This window comes from Haliotis rufescens, unplaced genomic scaffold, assembly GCF_023055435.1.
Source record: "Haliotis rufescens isolate VD_foot unplaced genomic scaffold, xgHalRufe1.0.p SCAF_13, whole genome shotgun sequence".
Taxonomy (NCBI): Eukaryota; Metazoa; Mollusca; class Gastropoda; order Lepetellida; family Haliotidae; genus Haliotis; species Haliotis rufescens.
The window spans coordinates 15,537,230-15,552,550 of NW_025963813.1; the positions used below are offsets into that span (position 1 = coordinate 15,537,230).

General features: G+C 41.7%; 1 protein-coding gene across 4 annotated transcripts in view; it reads left to right on the forward strand.

Moving 5' to 3' along the window:
• The window catches only part of LOC124116382 (dynamin-like 120 kDa protein, mitochondrial), a 40,856-nt gene that overhangs the window by 18,365 nt on the left and 7,170 nt on the right, over window positions 1-15,321 (forward strand). For all 4 annotated transcript variants that reach the window (XM_046477697.2, XM_046477699.2, XM_046477698.2 and 1 more), the window contains 15 exons: window positions 411-487; window positions 2,641-2,758; window positions 4,164-4,238; window positions 5,549-5,620; window positions 6,502-6,601; window positions 7,380-7,510; window positions 7,829-7,901; window positions 8,519-8,591; window positions 9,311-9,426; window positions 9,988-10,052; window positions 10,695-10,771; window positions 11,822-11,914; window positions 13,389-13,461; window positions 14,248-14,403; window positions 14,569-14,677. In XM_046477697.2, the coding sequence (XP_046333653.2) occupies window positions 411-487; window positions 2,641-2,758; window positions 4,164-4,238; window positions 5,549-5,620; window positions 6,502-6,601; window positions 7,380-7,510; window positions 7,829-7,901; window positions 8,519-8,591; window positions 9,311-9,426; window positions 9,988-10,052; window positions 10,695-10,771; window positions 11,822-11,914; window positions 13,389-13,461; window positions 14,248-14,403; window positions 14,569-14,677 (1,408 nt within the window). The remainder of the gene's footprint in view (window positions 1-410; window positions 488-2,640; window positions 2,759-4,163; window positions 4,239-5,548; window positions 5,621-6,501; window positions 6,602-7,379; window positions 7,511-7,828; window positions 7,902-8,518; window positions 8,592-9,310; window positions 9,427-9,987; window positions 10,053-10,694; window positions 10,772-11,821; window positions 11,915-13,388; window positions 13,462-14,247; window positions 14,404-14,568; window positions 14,678-15,321) is intronic.

Below are 15,321 nucleotides of genomic sequence, written 5' to 3' on the forward strand. Positions count from 1 at the left end.
CTGGCAAAATAGGACGTGCTACTGAGCAATATGCTTACAGCAGGTCTTGCTCTCAGTCTGTGTGACAAGCCCTTGTTTAAAGTGTATTCAAGCTAAATGTAGTTTGAGATTGAAATAGGAGATAAGCATTGTGTTATAGATAGACACATCTGCAGATTTTAACCATGCCAAATTTAATTTGGAACTCTGCAACTTCATGCTCTCAGTAGATCATGTTTCTTTCCAAAATGTACTGCCACACATGTTTTTATGAAGGTGCAAGAATTTGCCTTGAAGTGTCATTACAAATAATGAAGAAGTTGTTATTCATGAAAGCTTCATGTCTTAAAGAAGATGACACATCGAGTAACTTTCCGAGCAAAGGGACGTACCTTCTAGACAGGTCCTAATGTTTGTTCTGTTTGACGCAGGTGGTGGTTGTGGGAGACCAGAGCTCCGGGAAGACAAGTGTCCTTGAGATGATCGCACAGGCCAGGATATTCCCAAGGTCATATCAATAGAGATAATCTCTCACTAATTTCTGTATGTTTCCCGAGACACCAATATTTGTTGATGCATTTGATTCAAAGATGTTGTCACTTGAATTGCCTTTGCATGTGTTTGTGATGGGTGCCACCATTGGGGCAGGATACCCTCACCTTTTCGCAAACCCCTGGTATCATCACTATTTGATAGTGATTCAGAAACACTTGCTCGTGATATAGTCTGAATCTTACAATTGACAAGATTTCTTATGAAAATGGAAATTATTTTGTCGCTTTTATTTTCATAACATTAAGGTGTGATTCAGACTAATCAATTAGACACAGAAAGAAATGCGGTAGTGTCAGTTCATTGTAAGATGCTGGAGAGCAGAGCCAGCAGGTCATTTCCTGCCATAGTAAGTTCGGAACAAATAGTCTGTATCTGTACAGTATTGGGGATAAATCATGTATCACTAGCGGGTTGTATGAAAATGGTCTTTTCATACCTCCTTGTCAGAATGATGAGATCTGATTGGATCTCGATTGAATACTGGACCGCCTCTGTGGTCTTGAGGTAGAGTGTCCGCCAGGTGAGCTGAAGGTCCGGGGTTCGATCCCTGGCTGCGTCATACCAAAAGACGTTAAAAGATGGTACTTGTTGTTACCCTGTCTGGAGCTTGGCATTAAGGGGCTAAAACAAGGACTGGTCAGCTCGGATTCAGTATACTGTGTCTGAGTGGGGTATTCATGTTAAACTGCGGCATGTTATCTCAGTGGGCTAGCACTAAAAATCGGCATCAGTCTGGACTATTTCAAGCAGCCACACACACACGCACACACACATACATGCATGTCGCTATATGAGTGCAATAATCTTGGACGTGACGTTAAACCCAATTTCACCTCACCGATTAAAAACTGTCTATCCCGCCTTTCGAAGGGAAATAAATCCCTTATACCCTGCTTCAAAGCAAAAAGCCGCACGCTTTTTCCAAGTCAATGAAAGGCACATGACATAACACAAGTTAACCTCAGCTCAATCGAACAGCTGTTTTCTGTCAATTTTGAATTTGTTTTTATTCTTTTGCAATGTCATATTAAAACATGTCGGTAAATAAATTTGTTGTAGCTGTATCACTTTATACTCGCCTCTGGCTCGTGGTATAAAACCTAACGCAGGACGCATTAAACCACATGTATCCTTCGTGATACTGCTGCAACGTATGGTGTACAAGTTTGTGAACTGTTCACCTCGACAGATGAAAGTGTGTTCAGAAATCATCCAGATTATTCTGTGGATGTTTTGTTGCAAAATGGGTGGTCAGGCTCACTGACTTGGTTGATGCATGTCATCATATTCCAATTGTGTAGATCGGGGCTCATGATATCAATCACAGGATTGTCTGGTCCAGACTCCATTATTTACAGACCGCTGTCATACAGCTGGAATATTGCTCAGTCCGGGGTTAAACAACAATCAAAGATAGTTGTCTTTTAAGTTGGGTAGCCAATCTCTTCCTGTTAGTCTAGAGCTCCAGATAACTTTTTGAGCAATTAAGTTACATTTTTCATTGGGTAACCAATATTTTTTAACTCATCTGTTCATCACTCTATTGGGTTTTTCCCAAAATTAGTGATCATTTTAAGATTTAAAAAAAATGAAATAATGTTTTAGATGTAGATAACTGTTCTAAATGAATAGGCTTGACTCGGAAATTAAATTAGCTCGTAATTGTGTTTCGGAAATTAGGTCCTTTGTACACATGCTGAAAAAGCTTCATTGGGAATTTACACGAGCTATTTCTATACATTTGAGTTTTTCTTTTAATGTATGCGTTTGTTTCTGTATGCAAGTTAATTGAAAGTAATTGTGTTTTGAATATTTTGGGGGGTATTTTACGCAAAAACACTGCTTGTCTGTAGCTCTGGAGTTGTATATGAAGCATTAACAGTGGAGCAGATGTTGTTTGTCTTTGAAACTTGAAAGTCAAAGGAAGATTTCAAAACTTGTTCTGTCCCAAAATCATTTCATTGGCTGCAATATTCATTGTATAAATCTTGCCAACTATTGGGTACCTCTGTTAAGGTATGGTATCAAGGGCTAGCCATAGACAGCCATGTGGTATCCAACATTGTCTGGTACCATGCATGTAACTCGGAATGCACTTGTTGACAGGGGCTCTGGTGAAATGATGACAAGGTCACCTGTGAAGGTCACACTCAGCGAAGGCCCTTTCCATGTCGCAAAGTTCAAGGACAGCAACAGAGAATTTGACCTTACCAAAGAATCTGATGTGAGTGTGTTTGTGCATGTTTAATTACCTCTTGGGAGTTAATATCCATTCATTTTATTTCTTCTGTATCTCGAAAGGTCTGTGCATATATCATGTACGTTTTAAGGAATTTGAATACCCTTCATCACCAGGATCTTATGATTGTTTTTCACCTCTGCTATCATAAGATTGACTTAGTACATCTTGTTTTTACAGTCTCTGATGATCTATTCAGCCAAATTATCACAAAGGAGGAATAAGATCACTTTTGTTCTTTCAACCAAGTCTGATAAAACTTTGAGTACTAAGCATGATAAGGAAAGTCCAACATAGATTATTATGGGAAGAAAATAATTCTTTGAATTTTCATGAGGAAAAAGCTCTTCAGGAAAATCCTACCATACTAACCCTACTTTTAAAATGTTAAAAACAAAAGATTTGGAAAGCTTATATGTTATATATTTGGGCTGGGACGGGTACTCGGGTCGGGTAGGTACTTAGTAGGACCCGGGTACCCAAAGGACTACCCGGACCTATGGTTAGTCACGTGATATATTGTTTCATGACAAAAATTCACAATATAACTACATGGTTACACGACAATTTTAACTCTCTAATGTTCGCATTTCTTCATGACTATGAACACGTTGCTTCTGACTTATACATATTTGAACAAAGCTAAAACGTCAGTCAACTTCAGTGTTTGCATGACCACATTGTTTTATACGTGTATCTAAATACATTCTGCCAGGGCTACTGTCAAACTATTTCCAATCGGACATTTTGTACCTATCTCTTGACACCAACAGCGGGTACCCGGAAAGGGTCGGGTAATAGTAGTGTGGGTACCCGGGTAGTAAAATTGGACTTGTCCCAGCCCTATTATATATGATTTCCATATTCGACGTAGTAAGCGCCCTGCCCACAGCAATATTTGCTAACATATTGGCAAGTGAACAATTCCAATTAGCACCCCTTCCGATTGATCAATGTACAAAAGACTCATATATTTGCGTATAATATGCACTCGTGTGTTATATGCACCCTTAATTATGGACAATTAAATTCTGGAAAAATATATCTGTCGTATATAAACATTTCAGGCTGTCACTATAAACAACGAAATTAATCTTTCAACTCTGTTTTTATCACCAAAATAATATTCTAATAAGACCCCCCTAAATCTAATTTCGAGAGCGCCCTGGGCGCTTATTACGTCGAATACGGTATGTATCATTTTCGATTGTCTTCATTTTACATTGATAAATACCCACTTGTAACGGTACCATAAAAAACAGCTTTGAGAATTGTAGGGGTTCTGCTTGTAATTTAAATCTTTGTTTATTATGTGAAAAAAAGACCTTAGAAACAAACTGAACAAGCCGTACAAACATGGATGAATGATGCAACTCATGTTGTTTGGCAGCTGGCCGCCCTGAGACGTGAGGTGGAGCTGAGGATGAAGGCGAGCGTACAGAAGGGTCAGACAGTCAGTAACGAGGTATGCTCAACATGGTGCTGTCACATAGCTAGCAGGATTGGGATTGACATTCTCTGGATCACATCTCTTGACATGCCCTTTCTATACTAAAAGGGGACATCGGTGGCCCAGTAGTCTCAGGCACCACAGTTTTCCTGTGCAGAGTTGTGTCCCTTAGTCATAGCCGGATCCAGTTGTTGGTTCTAGGGAGAAGGGGGGTAGCCTTGTGGTTAAAGTGTTAGCTTGTCACGCCAAAGGCTCGGGTTTGATTTCCACATAAGTACATTGTATGCTGCCCATTTCTGGTGTCACCTGCCATGATATTGCTGGAATATTGCCACAAGCCATGTAAAAGTAAAACCATTCTAACTTACTTGTTGGTTTTAGATTTACCCTGATCATGACAATTGTTTTGTCAATACTATTCCTCTCATAAATGTTCATGACGTTTTTGGTGTAAATGTCTAACCCCAGTATCCCTTTTGAAAAACCTCACATAGTTAGCTTACTTGTGCTATTCTAATTTCTGTTCTTCAAGAATAATGAATTTTTAGAGTAAAAATATCATTTATACTTATCCTGACTCATAATCATTATCTCTTTTGTCGTTATAATGGCTACTACATTTTGAAATATACATTTGATAACATACTATGTACTGATGGTTCAAAAGCCACTGACATTGGGAATATAATATTTCACAACCCTGAGGTGATCCCTGTTAGGATTCCAGGTTAGAATTTGTCCCCAGCAACCTATGCTTGTCATAAGAGGCTACAAAATGGATCGAGTGGTCAGACTCAGTGAAATGTTTGCTTGTGTGTCAGTGTACCCACCGGTGTGGTACTTTTTTCAATCACCGCTTCCGTTGTCTAGTGGTAGAGCGTCCGCCTGGAGAGCGGAAGGTCGGGGGTTTGATCCCCAGCTGCATCATACCAAAATACGTAAAAAGATGGTACTTGTTGTTACCCTGCCTGTTGCTTGGCATTAAGGGGCTAAAACAAGGACTGGTCGGCGCGGCGTCAGTATACTGTGTCTGAGCGGGGTATTCATGTTAAACTGCGGCATGGTATCCCAGTGAGCTAGCACTATAAAATCGGCATTAGTCTGGACTAGTACAAGCAGCCACATACACACACATGCATGCACGTCGCTATATAAGTGCAATAATCTTGGATGCGACGTTAAACCCCATTTCACCTCACCATTGGTTTGTCTGGTCCAGACTGAATTTTGTCCCGGTAGCCGTCATTTAGCTGGAATACTGCTCATAACAAATATGACCATGTTGATGTCTGTTTACTGTTATTGCTGTGTCTCCTCCTCCACAGTGCATCTCCATGTCAGTAGCAGGGCCAGGGCTTCAGAGGATGGTTCTTGTGGACCTGCCCGGAATCATTTCTGTAAGTTGAAAATAGAAGTAAGAAACAAAGCCTTATGAAAATATTGAGAATGGAGTTAAAATATGAAGCGTCATGTAGCTGGAATATTGCTGAGTGTTACAGTTTATTCATAAGAAGTAGACCAGTGAAGATTCCTGGGTAGAAAAGGTCTTCAGCAACCCATACTTGCCGTAAAAGGTGACTATGCTTGTTGTAAAAGGCGACTAACGGGATCGAGTGGTCATCCTCGCTGACTTGGTTGATGCATGTCATCGATCCAAATTGCGTGGATCGATGCTCATGATGTCAATCACTGGATTGTCTGGTCCAGATTCGATTATTTTACAGACCGCCGTCATAGCTGGAATATTGCTGAGTGCAAGGTTAAACAACAAACAAAGCAGTGTTGATCTGATTCTACAATGCAAGAAGGCCAAACTGTCACAACCTTTTGCCATCATCTCCATTTACTGCATCTTATATGCTACTCTAAAGAAGTTAAGGACTGCCTGATTCTTTCAAATTACTATTGTTGATCTGTCATGGCATGACTGTTATTTTATTAACTATAGTTATATGACAGAAATAGGTTTCCTGCCACTTAGCTGTCATGCTGTGATATAACTGGAATACTGTTCACATTGGCGTTAAACCCAACTCACTCCAAATTCGACCCTTGGTTAGGCTGCATCATGTAGCTAAATATTGCTGAGTGTGGTGTTAAACAACAAACAAACAAACGAAACATTTCCTAATACAGTGACTGTATGTTTGTTGAACAGACTGTGACGACCGGCATGGCGCCCGATACATGTAGCTGGAATATTGCTGACTGTGGCGTTGAACAACAAACAAACAAACGAAACATCTCCTAGTTCAGTGACTGTATGTTTGTTGAACAGACTGTGACGACCGGCATGGCGCCCGACACCAAGGACTCCATCAAGGGCATGTGCAAGTCTCACATGGAGAACCCCAACTCTATCATCCTGTGTATTCAAGGTAGAGTCAACCTCCCTCATCTTCATCATGGAGGACAAGGGAGGGGTCGAGTCCTCACACTGTGTTGGAGGCAGTACCTTGTACTCCAATGATTTCACTTCTCTGTCTTGAAGCATGATTTGCAGGACACAATTTACCCTCTAAATGTAGTATCTGGTAGCATTTATCAGGATTAAGGATACACCACCGATCAAATGGCTGTCTCTATCCATCTGAACAGGTTTTTGCCCATCCTGATTTTGCCGCACATAATAATTATTAGTTATCCAAGGGTGACTTTAAAATATTGATGAAGTATAAATTAGACAATATTATTTCAAATCTTGGCCATTTAGGCATACAGATCATCTTTAATGATATGTTGCCATTTCAAAGTAGAAATGCACTGTATATCCTTCTGCACAGATTGGCAGACATTCTAACAGGTCGACCTGTAGCCCCGAGTAGTGACATAGAGCATAGATGATGATAAACAGTAAGCAGATGGGAGGACACAGTAACCGACAGACTCGGTTCCTGATCAACCCATAGACTAGTCCAAGCTTATTTTCATATAGACACGTCGGCTAATGTCTACAGTAAAACCAGTTTAAGGTTATGCCCTTAACAGTGAGGCAGACACATTTTCCATTTTGGAGTAGGCCATGAAATGCTTGCATTATACCTATGCATATGACACTAGAGTAGATATACCCAGAATATAAGTGCAAAATCAGATCCACTGGAAGCACCCATAAAATAGATGGAGTGGTAAGACTGTAACTATCCCCTTCTGCAGATGGGTCTCTGGATGCTGAGCGGAGCAACGTGACGGAGCTGGTCAGTCAGATGGACCCCCAGGGCAAGAGAACCATCTTTGTGTTGACCAAGGTCGACCTGGCAGAGAGCAGCTTGTACAACCCAGACAGGGTAAGGTCGTCTTCAGTGGGTACAGTTTCCTGGAGCAGGATACATAATACGCACCACGATGATGTGATACACATACAGAATCTTACCCGAGTATCTTTTGACCCCAATGTGAGATTCTATTAATCATCCAATATGATGCTTCTAACTTTTCCAGTTTGTAAACCATAACATCCAGTGTCTTGAGTGTAAAAGGTGCACCTAACAGGTATTCTTATGAGAATGTTAGATAAAGAGGAACAGAGACAGGTGACCAAACATTAACTTCGGTTCTACTTCTATCCTTGCTGTTTTCCTAAATCTGTTCTGACTTTCTTCCAGATTAAATCAATTTTGGAGGGCCGACTTTTCCCCATGCAAGCTCTGGGTTACTTCGCTGTTGTCACTGGAAGAGGTAGGAGATGCTGTGTTGTTGCTGTTGTGTCGGAAGCATATTTAAAAGATAAACATACTGTGTTTATGTCCCTTTCACCCTGACAATTTATAGAAATAGCAAATGGGTTGTTGATTTGGAGAAAACACTGACGACTGCCTTCAAACAAAGTTTGGTGCTTCATAAATAATATGACTGAAGTTTGTGTGACAGAAATTGAATGCATTATAAGTCAATATGAAATGAGAAATAAGCGAACCTTTAGTTAAACACTGTAAGGGTCAAGGTCAACATCAAGGTCCTTGTCTGAAGAAAATTTTCTTTGAATGATAACTTACAAATCAATTTGTAAATTGGTACAAGTCTTCCGTGACATAAGGCAGCGGTCTGAAAAGGTTGTGACTCATCTATGTATAAGGTCAAGGTCACAGTGAAGATCATTTATAAACCAGACACAATACACACAAAATACACACACTAAGAAAAGCAGGTGGTGGGTCCTTTTGTGGTTATCTCAAGTACCACTTGTTTGCTTGTACAGTGTTCTATTGTATCAGGAGCAGTGTTGTAAAATGCTGTTTCAATCAATCAATCAATCAATCAATCAATCAATCAATCAATCAATCAATCAATTCCAGGCAACACCAATGACAGTATAGCCAGTATCAAGGACTATGAGGATCGATTCTTCAGGAACTCGCGGCTCTTCAAGTAAGTGTGTGTACCTGTATGTGGTCTGTATCACTTGTACCTGAGGCAACATGAAGTATTATGGGTGTCACTAATACATCTATCACATATCGTCATACATACCATATTTGTGTGACACTCACCATGGCAGTTTCCATGGTTGTTGCAAAACTTAAATATTGATGAAACAGGAAAATCGATACATGGATAGGTGTATGATGAATTGTCGGTGAATCTTGACACCCGTAATGAAAATATTGTCACTGTCATTAGAGCAGACAGGATTGAGTAGTTAAAATGTGTGACCTGGTTTATTGTGTGTTAAATGCACAAAAGGTGTGGATTCTTGCTTATGGATATTATATACAGGTCGCCAACATAGCTGGAATACTCCTCACAATGGATTTGTGCTAAAACTATTGCTTGTCGTAAGAGGTGACTAAATCTATTGTTCCAATGGAGATCCAGGTAGAATAGTTCTTCAGCAACCCATGCTTGCTGTAAAAGGCAACTATGCTGGTTGTTTGAGGTGATCAGGCTCTCTGACTTGGTTGATGACATATCATACTGCAACGATGGCATTTGATGTTGCTCATAACATCAATCACTGGTTTGTCTGGTCCAGACATGATAATTTATATAACCATGGGCTTATTGCTGGAGTATTGCTGTGTGAGGTGTTAAACAACAGATTTGATGCTCCATGACCGAGGTGTGTTAGAGTTATCTGCTCCTGACAGGGATGGAGTGTTGAAGCCCACGCAGATGACCACACAGAACCTCAGCATGGCCGTGTCCGACATCTTCTGGAAGATGGTCAAGGAGACCGTGGAACAACAAGCTGATGCCTTCAAAGGTAAGGATTATATTTTATGTGTAAACTATTTTTTGACTCAAGGTCACATTCTACAAAGAAACCTTAGGCATCTTTAGTACTTGTATACTCTTCAGGGAGCTGAGAATGAAAATCGGGTGCACACTGATCCATTGACCGCGGTAATAATAATGTTGCGCTCTGAGCATTCACTTAGTGAATGGAATTCTGCACATTAATAATGCACTTTCTCATTATTATTACTTTATGAGAGACACACAACTTATTGCATGAGGGATACTGTTGGGCATTAAACCAAACTCCTGTCCTCACTATTGTTGTGGGTGTCTAAGAGCACCTTGGAAAATAATCTTATTACTTTGACTGTTGATGGTTATTTGTTACAACTGAACTGGGTTTGTAGGGTGTCAGAGCTTTTATGATTTAGCATGTTTATATTAAGCTAGTGACAGTCAAATCCTGTACATTAAAAAGACAGGTCTCCAATATTTTAAGATAGACTTTTAACAGTAATTTTTCAACAGCCAAAGCAAACTAGTCTTTGCATTCTTTCCACTGAAAATAGAAATTGTGTTTTGACAGCCACAAGATTCAACCTGGAGACGGAATGGAAGAATACCTTTCCTCGCATTCGGGAATTGGACAGGGTAGGATTACATTCCCTAATGTTAATAATAATACCAAAGGAATTTTTCTGGACATGTTGCCTCCCGTGAATCCATTTGTCCACTGAAGATTTGAGTCAATATGCTGGATTTAGCGATTACTCTCATTCAAGCCCAAGGCGCTGCAATTTGCTGTGCAGAGTTGTGTCCCTTTGGCATGCCAGAAACCTGTGACTATTGGATCGAATCCCGGTTCGCCCAATTATGTTTCTAAGTTTGTCAGCACTATACCCGTGATTGTGGGTTTCACCAAAGTGTTAAATGTCAAAGACTTACATCGCTTCTCCATTTTCCTCCAACAGTAAGGGGCGGTCGGGTAGCCTAGTGGTTAAAGCGTTGGCTCGTCACGCCGAAGACCCGGGTTCGATTCCCAACATGGGTACAATGTGTAAAGCCCATTTCTGGTGTCCCCCCACCGTGATATTGCTGGAATATTGCTAAAAGCGGCGTAAAACCATACTCACTCACTCACTCCAACAGTAAGCTGACAAGCTGTGCCATAACAGCAATACTGTTAAAAGAGGCTTTGAACCCAACTCACTCACTGATTTTAATGTGTTTATATATGACAGTGTTATGAAATCCTGGCTGTACATCATGACATCATGTTCTCTGTTCTGACAGACTGAGCTGTTTGAGAAGGCACGGGGTGAGATCCTCGATGAAGTTATAAACTTGAGTCAGGTTACTCCTAAACAGTGGTAAGTTCAGACAAAGTCAGGGTTCTTATTTTAAGAAAGATCATCTTGCTTTTCTCAACTTTGGAGAACTCAGTCTTTCACACTGAAGTGAAATAAGTCCCCAGTGATCCTGGTAATAGACTACTATAGTCTGGAAGGTAATTTAAGGTACCGACGTTTACTACAATATCTGAAAAACTATCGGACCTACTCCAGTCAAAGTTGGTATGAGATTATTAAACAGTCATACATAACTGGATATTACATTTAAAGACAATCGGTGCATGAATAAAAAATCTGTCTATTTAGCTATCTCTATATTTCATCAACAACCAGACCTGTTCGTCACGGGTGGAACGAGCATTCATTGTAACAGCCATCTGCATAATGCTACCCCTGCGTCACAGGCCATATGACACAGTTGAACCAATCAACTCAACTCGAAAGGGTGCACGGGAATCACGCACACACAAATACGGTGTTAGCGTTGGACGTCTCAACGTGTGTGATTCCCGTGCACCCTTTCGAGTTGAGTTGATTGTTTCAACTGTGTCATATGGCCCTGTGCCCTTAAATTACCTTCCAGACTACTACATGGATCTGGTGTTCACGCTCCATGAGCTTGTTGATCGGGTGGCATCTTGACTCGATATCCCTTGTAACATCAGTGACTGGATACCCTGTCACATGGCTGGAATATTACCTCGCTTAATGACCCCGTGATGATCCGGGGTAGAATACGTCTTCAGCAACCCATGCTTGCTGTAAAAGGCGACTATGCTTGTCGTAAGAGGCGACTCATGGGATCGGATGATCTGGCTTGCTGACTTGGTTGATGCATGTCATCGATCCCAATTGCATAGATTAATTTCTTGTGATGTCAGTCACTGGAATCGTCTGGTCCAAACTTGATTATTTACAGACCGCTGTCATATAGCTGGAATATTGATGAATGCGGCGTTAAACAACACACAAACAAACAAACAAAACATCGCTATATGAGAAACCCTAACACTGAAACAGCTGGCCTTGCTGTCCCGTGATGTACCTATGTTGTGTCCTTCTTTGCAGGGAGAATATCTTCTACAAGAAGTTGTGGGAGAAGAATGCCACCCATGTACTGGAGAACATCTATCTACCGGCAGCCCAGGCTGAAAACTCAGGGTAAGAGAGGCAGCACTCACTCACTCACCCACTCACTCACTCTTGTAAGAGGGGACTAAATGGATCAGGTATATCAGTCACTGGATTGTCTGGTGCAAACTCGATTATTTATAGGCCGCTGTCATGTAGCTAGAATTTTGTGGAATTTGACATTAAACGCACTCCTTGACTATTCTTTACTCACTCCTTCACTCTCCTTCACTCTTGGCATATTCACTCCTTAGCTTGCTCACTTCTTCACTCTACTTCACTCACTCCATCGCTTCTTCACTCGCTTATTTATTCACTTATTCACTCACTCATTCACTCTAGGCTCATTTACTCCTTAGCTTACTCGTTCCTTCACTCTCCTACACTCACTCCTTCACTCCCTTATTCATTCACTCCTTCACTCCCTTATTCATTCACTCCATTGCTCATTCCTTCATTCACTCTTGGCTCATTCACCCCTTAGCCTGCTCACTCCTTCACTCACTCCTTTGCTCACTTATTCATTCACTCCATTGCTCACTCCTTCACTCACTCATTCACTCTTGGCTCATTCACTCTTGGCTCATTCACTCCATTGCTCACTCCTTCACTCACTCCTTTGCTCACCTATTTATACACTCCATTGCTCACTCCTTCACTCACTCATTCACTCCTCAGCCTGCTCACTCCTTTACTCACTCCTTTGCTCACTTATCCATTCACTCCATTGCTCACTCCTTCACTCACTCCTTCACTCTCCTTCACTCACTCCTTCACTCATTTACTCTTGGCTCATTCACTCCTTAGCCTGCTCACTTCTTCACTCACTCCTTCACTCACTCCTTCACTCTTGGCTCATTCACTCCTTAGCCTGCTCACTCCTTCACTCACTCCTTTGCTCATTTATTCCTTCACTCCATTGCTCACTCCTTCACTCACTCCTTCACTCTTGGCTCATTCACTCCTTAGCCTGCTCACTCCTTCACTCACTCCTTTGCTCATTTATTCCTTCACTCCATTGCTCACCCCTTCACTCACTGATTTACTCTTGGCTCATTCACTCCTTAGCCTGCTCACTCCTTCACTCACTTACCCTGTTTGGTGCTCAGCATTAAGGGGCTAAAACAAGGACTGGTCGGCGCGGAGTCAGTATACTGTGTCTGAGTGGGGTATTCATGTTAAACTGCAGCATGGTATCTCAGTGAGCTAGCACTATAAATCGGCATCAGTCCGGACTAGTACAAGCAGCCACACACACACATACACGTGCATGCACGTCGCTATATAAGTGCAATAATCTTGGACGCAACGTTAAACCCAATTTCACCTCACCTTCACTCACTCCTTCACTCACTCATTCACTCTTGGCTCATTCACTCCTTAGCCTGCTCACTCCTTCACTCACTCCTTTGCTCACTTATTCATTCACTCCATTGCTCATTCATTCACTCACTCACTCCTTCACTCACTCACTCACTATTTATCACTATGTTTGGTGTTACAGAACCTTCAACACTGCTGTGGACATCAAGCTCAAGGGATGGGCCGATGTGCAGCTTCCAAAACGATGTGTCGAGGTAAACCAATACCACCTTTCATTTGTTGCCGCCATTCACATTCACTTTGAGAATTCGAGTGAATGTTGTTCAGTGTGTGTTGGTTTCCACTGACTGGTGATAACATATAGATGCGTGTTTGGTCCACATACAAGATGGTGGATATAAATGTTCAGAGATCAGAATTGCTTCCAAAATGCTTCAATATGGATGAAGACTTTCCATCTTCAACCAACAAGTCTTTGAAAGGCATTTAGAAGTGATACACATAAGGAAGGGAATATATGGATGTCAACTTCTATATTATCGCTGCTTTCTGATTGGCTTGTGTCGGCTTCTTGTTTGTCATTTCGCTGGTTGGTAAAAAAAGTTTGCGAAAGGTTGTTCTGACATGACCTGTAATGGGATGTCCTCAGATCTTTGTTTTAGCGGTAGCAAAAACTAAGATCTGATTTTAATGAGATTAGGTAACACCAAGGTTTAATGTCTATGACAAATGTCTACGACCTGTGACACAGTTTATTAACTTACTCACTGTTGACCCGGGAAGATCTGGGAAGAGAACAGGTCCTCAGCAACCCATGCTTGCCGTAAGAGGCGACTATGCTTGCGACTAATGGGATTGGGTGGTCAGGCTCTCTGACTTGGTAAATGCATGTCATCATATTCCAATAATGTAGATTGATGCTCATAATATCAATCACTGGATTGTCTGGATTATTAACAGACCGCCATCATATAGCTGGAATATTGCTGAGTGCGGCATTAAACAACAAACAAACACTGACTGTCATGGTCATTCTTCAGGTTGGGTGGGAGACGCTACACGAAGAGTTTCAGAAGCTGGTTGGTCGCGACCAAGACAAGAAACACCATGATGACATCTTTAACCAACTCAAGTCTGCCGTCATTGAGGGTTCCAAAGAACGACACAAGTGGGATGAGAAGGCCGAGCAAAGCCTGGTAAGCGGCTCCACAGAGAGTGATCTACCTGCGAAAGAGAGTGATCTACGTGTGTGAGAGAGTGATCTACCTGTGCGTCAGAGATTACTGTGTGTCAGAGTCATCTACCTGTGTGTCAGAGAGTCATCTACCTATGTGTCAAAGAGTGATCTACCTGTGTTTCAGAGAGTAATCCAGGTGAACATCTTGGAGGACCGATCTGTGAGTGACAAGCGCCACTGGGATTCTGCCATCAAGTTCATGGAGGACACCCTGAAGGAAAAACTTAAGCAGTGTCAGTATTTACAGCATTGTCAGCAGTCAGTTGTCTTGTGGTTAAATCATATGCTTATCATGTCTGTCGCCCAGGTTTGAACCCACACAGGGGTACAATGTGAGAAGTCCGAGGTTTTGATGAAAGGTGTTCACTGTACCATGTGGGGAATAAAACCTGGGGCTTCACTGTGACCGGCAAACACATGACTAGCCTACCTAGCCTCTGTTAGATAGTTTTATAATTCCAGACAAAGTGTTCAGTGTGCATATGTTGGTGCATGTGACACTCCCAACAGTATATAGCGGAAGAGCGGAAGGTCCGGGGTTCGATCCCCGACCGCGTCAGACCAAAAGACGTTACAAGATGGTACTTGTTGTTACCCCGTCTGGTGCTCGGCATTAAGGGGCTAAAACAAGGACTGGTCGGCTCGGAGTCAGTGTACTTTGTCTGAGTGGGGTATTCATGTTAAACTGTGGCATGGTATCTGAGTGAGCTAGCAATATAAAACAGCATCAGTCCGGACTAGTACAAGCAGCCACACACACACACACACACGTGCATGCACGTCGCTATATAAGTGCAATAATCTTGGGCGTGACGTTAAACCCCATTTCACCTCACCACCCAACAGTATATGTCCAAACAGTATGTTTGTTTATCTG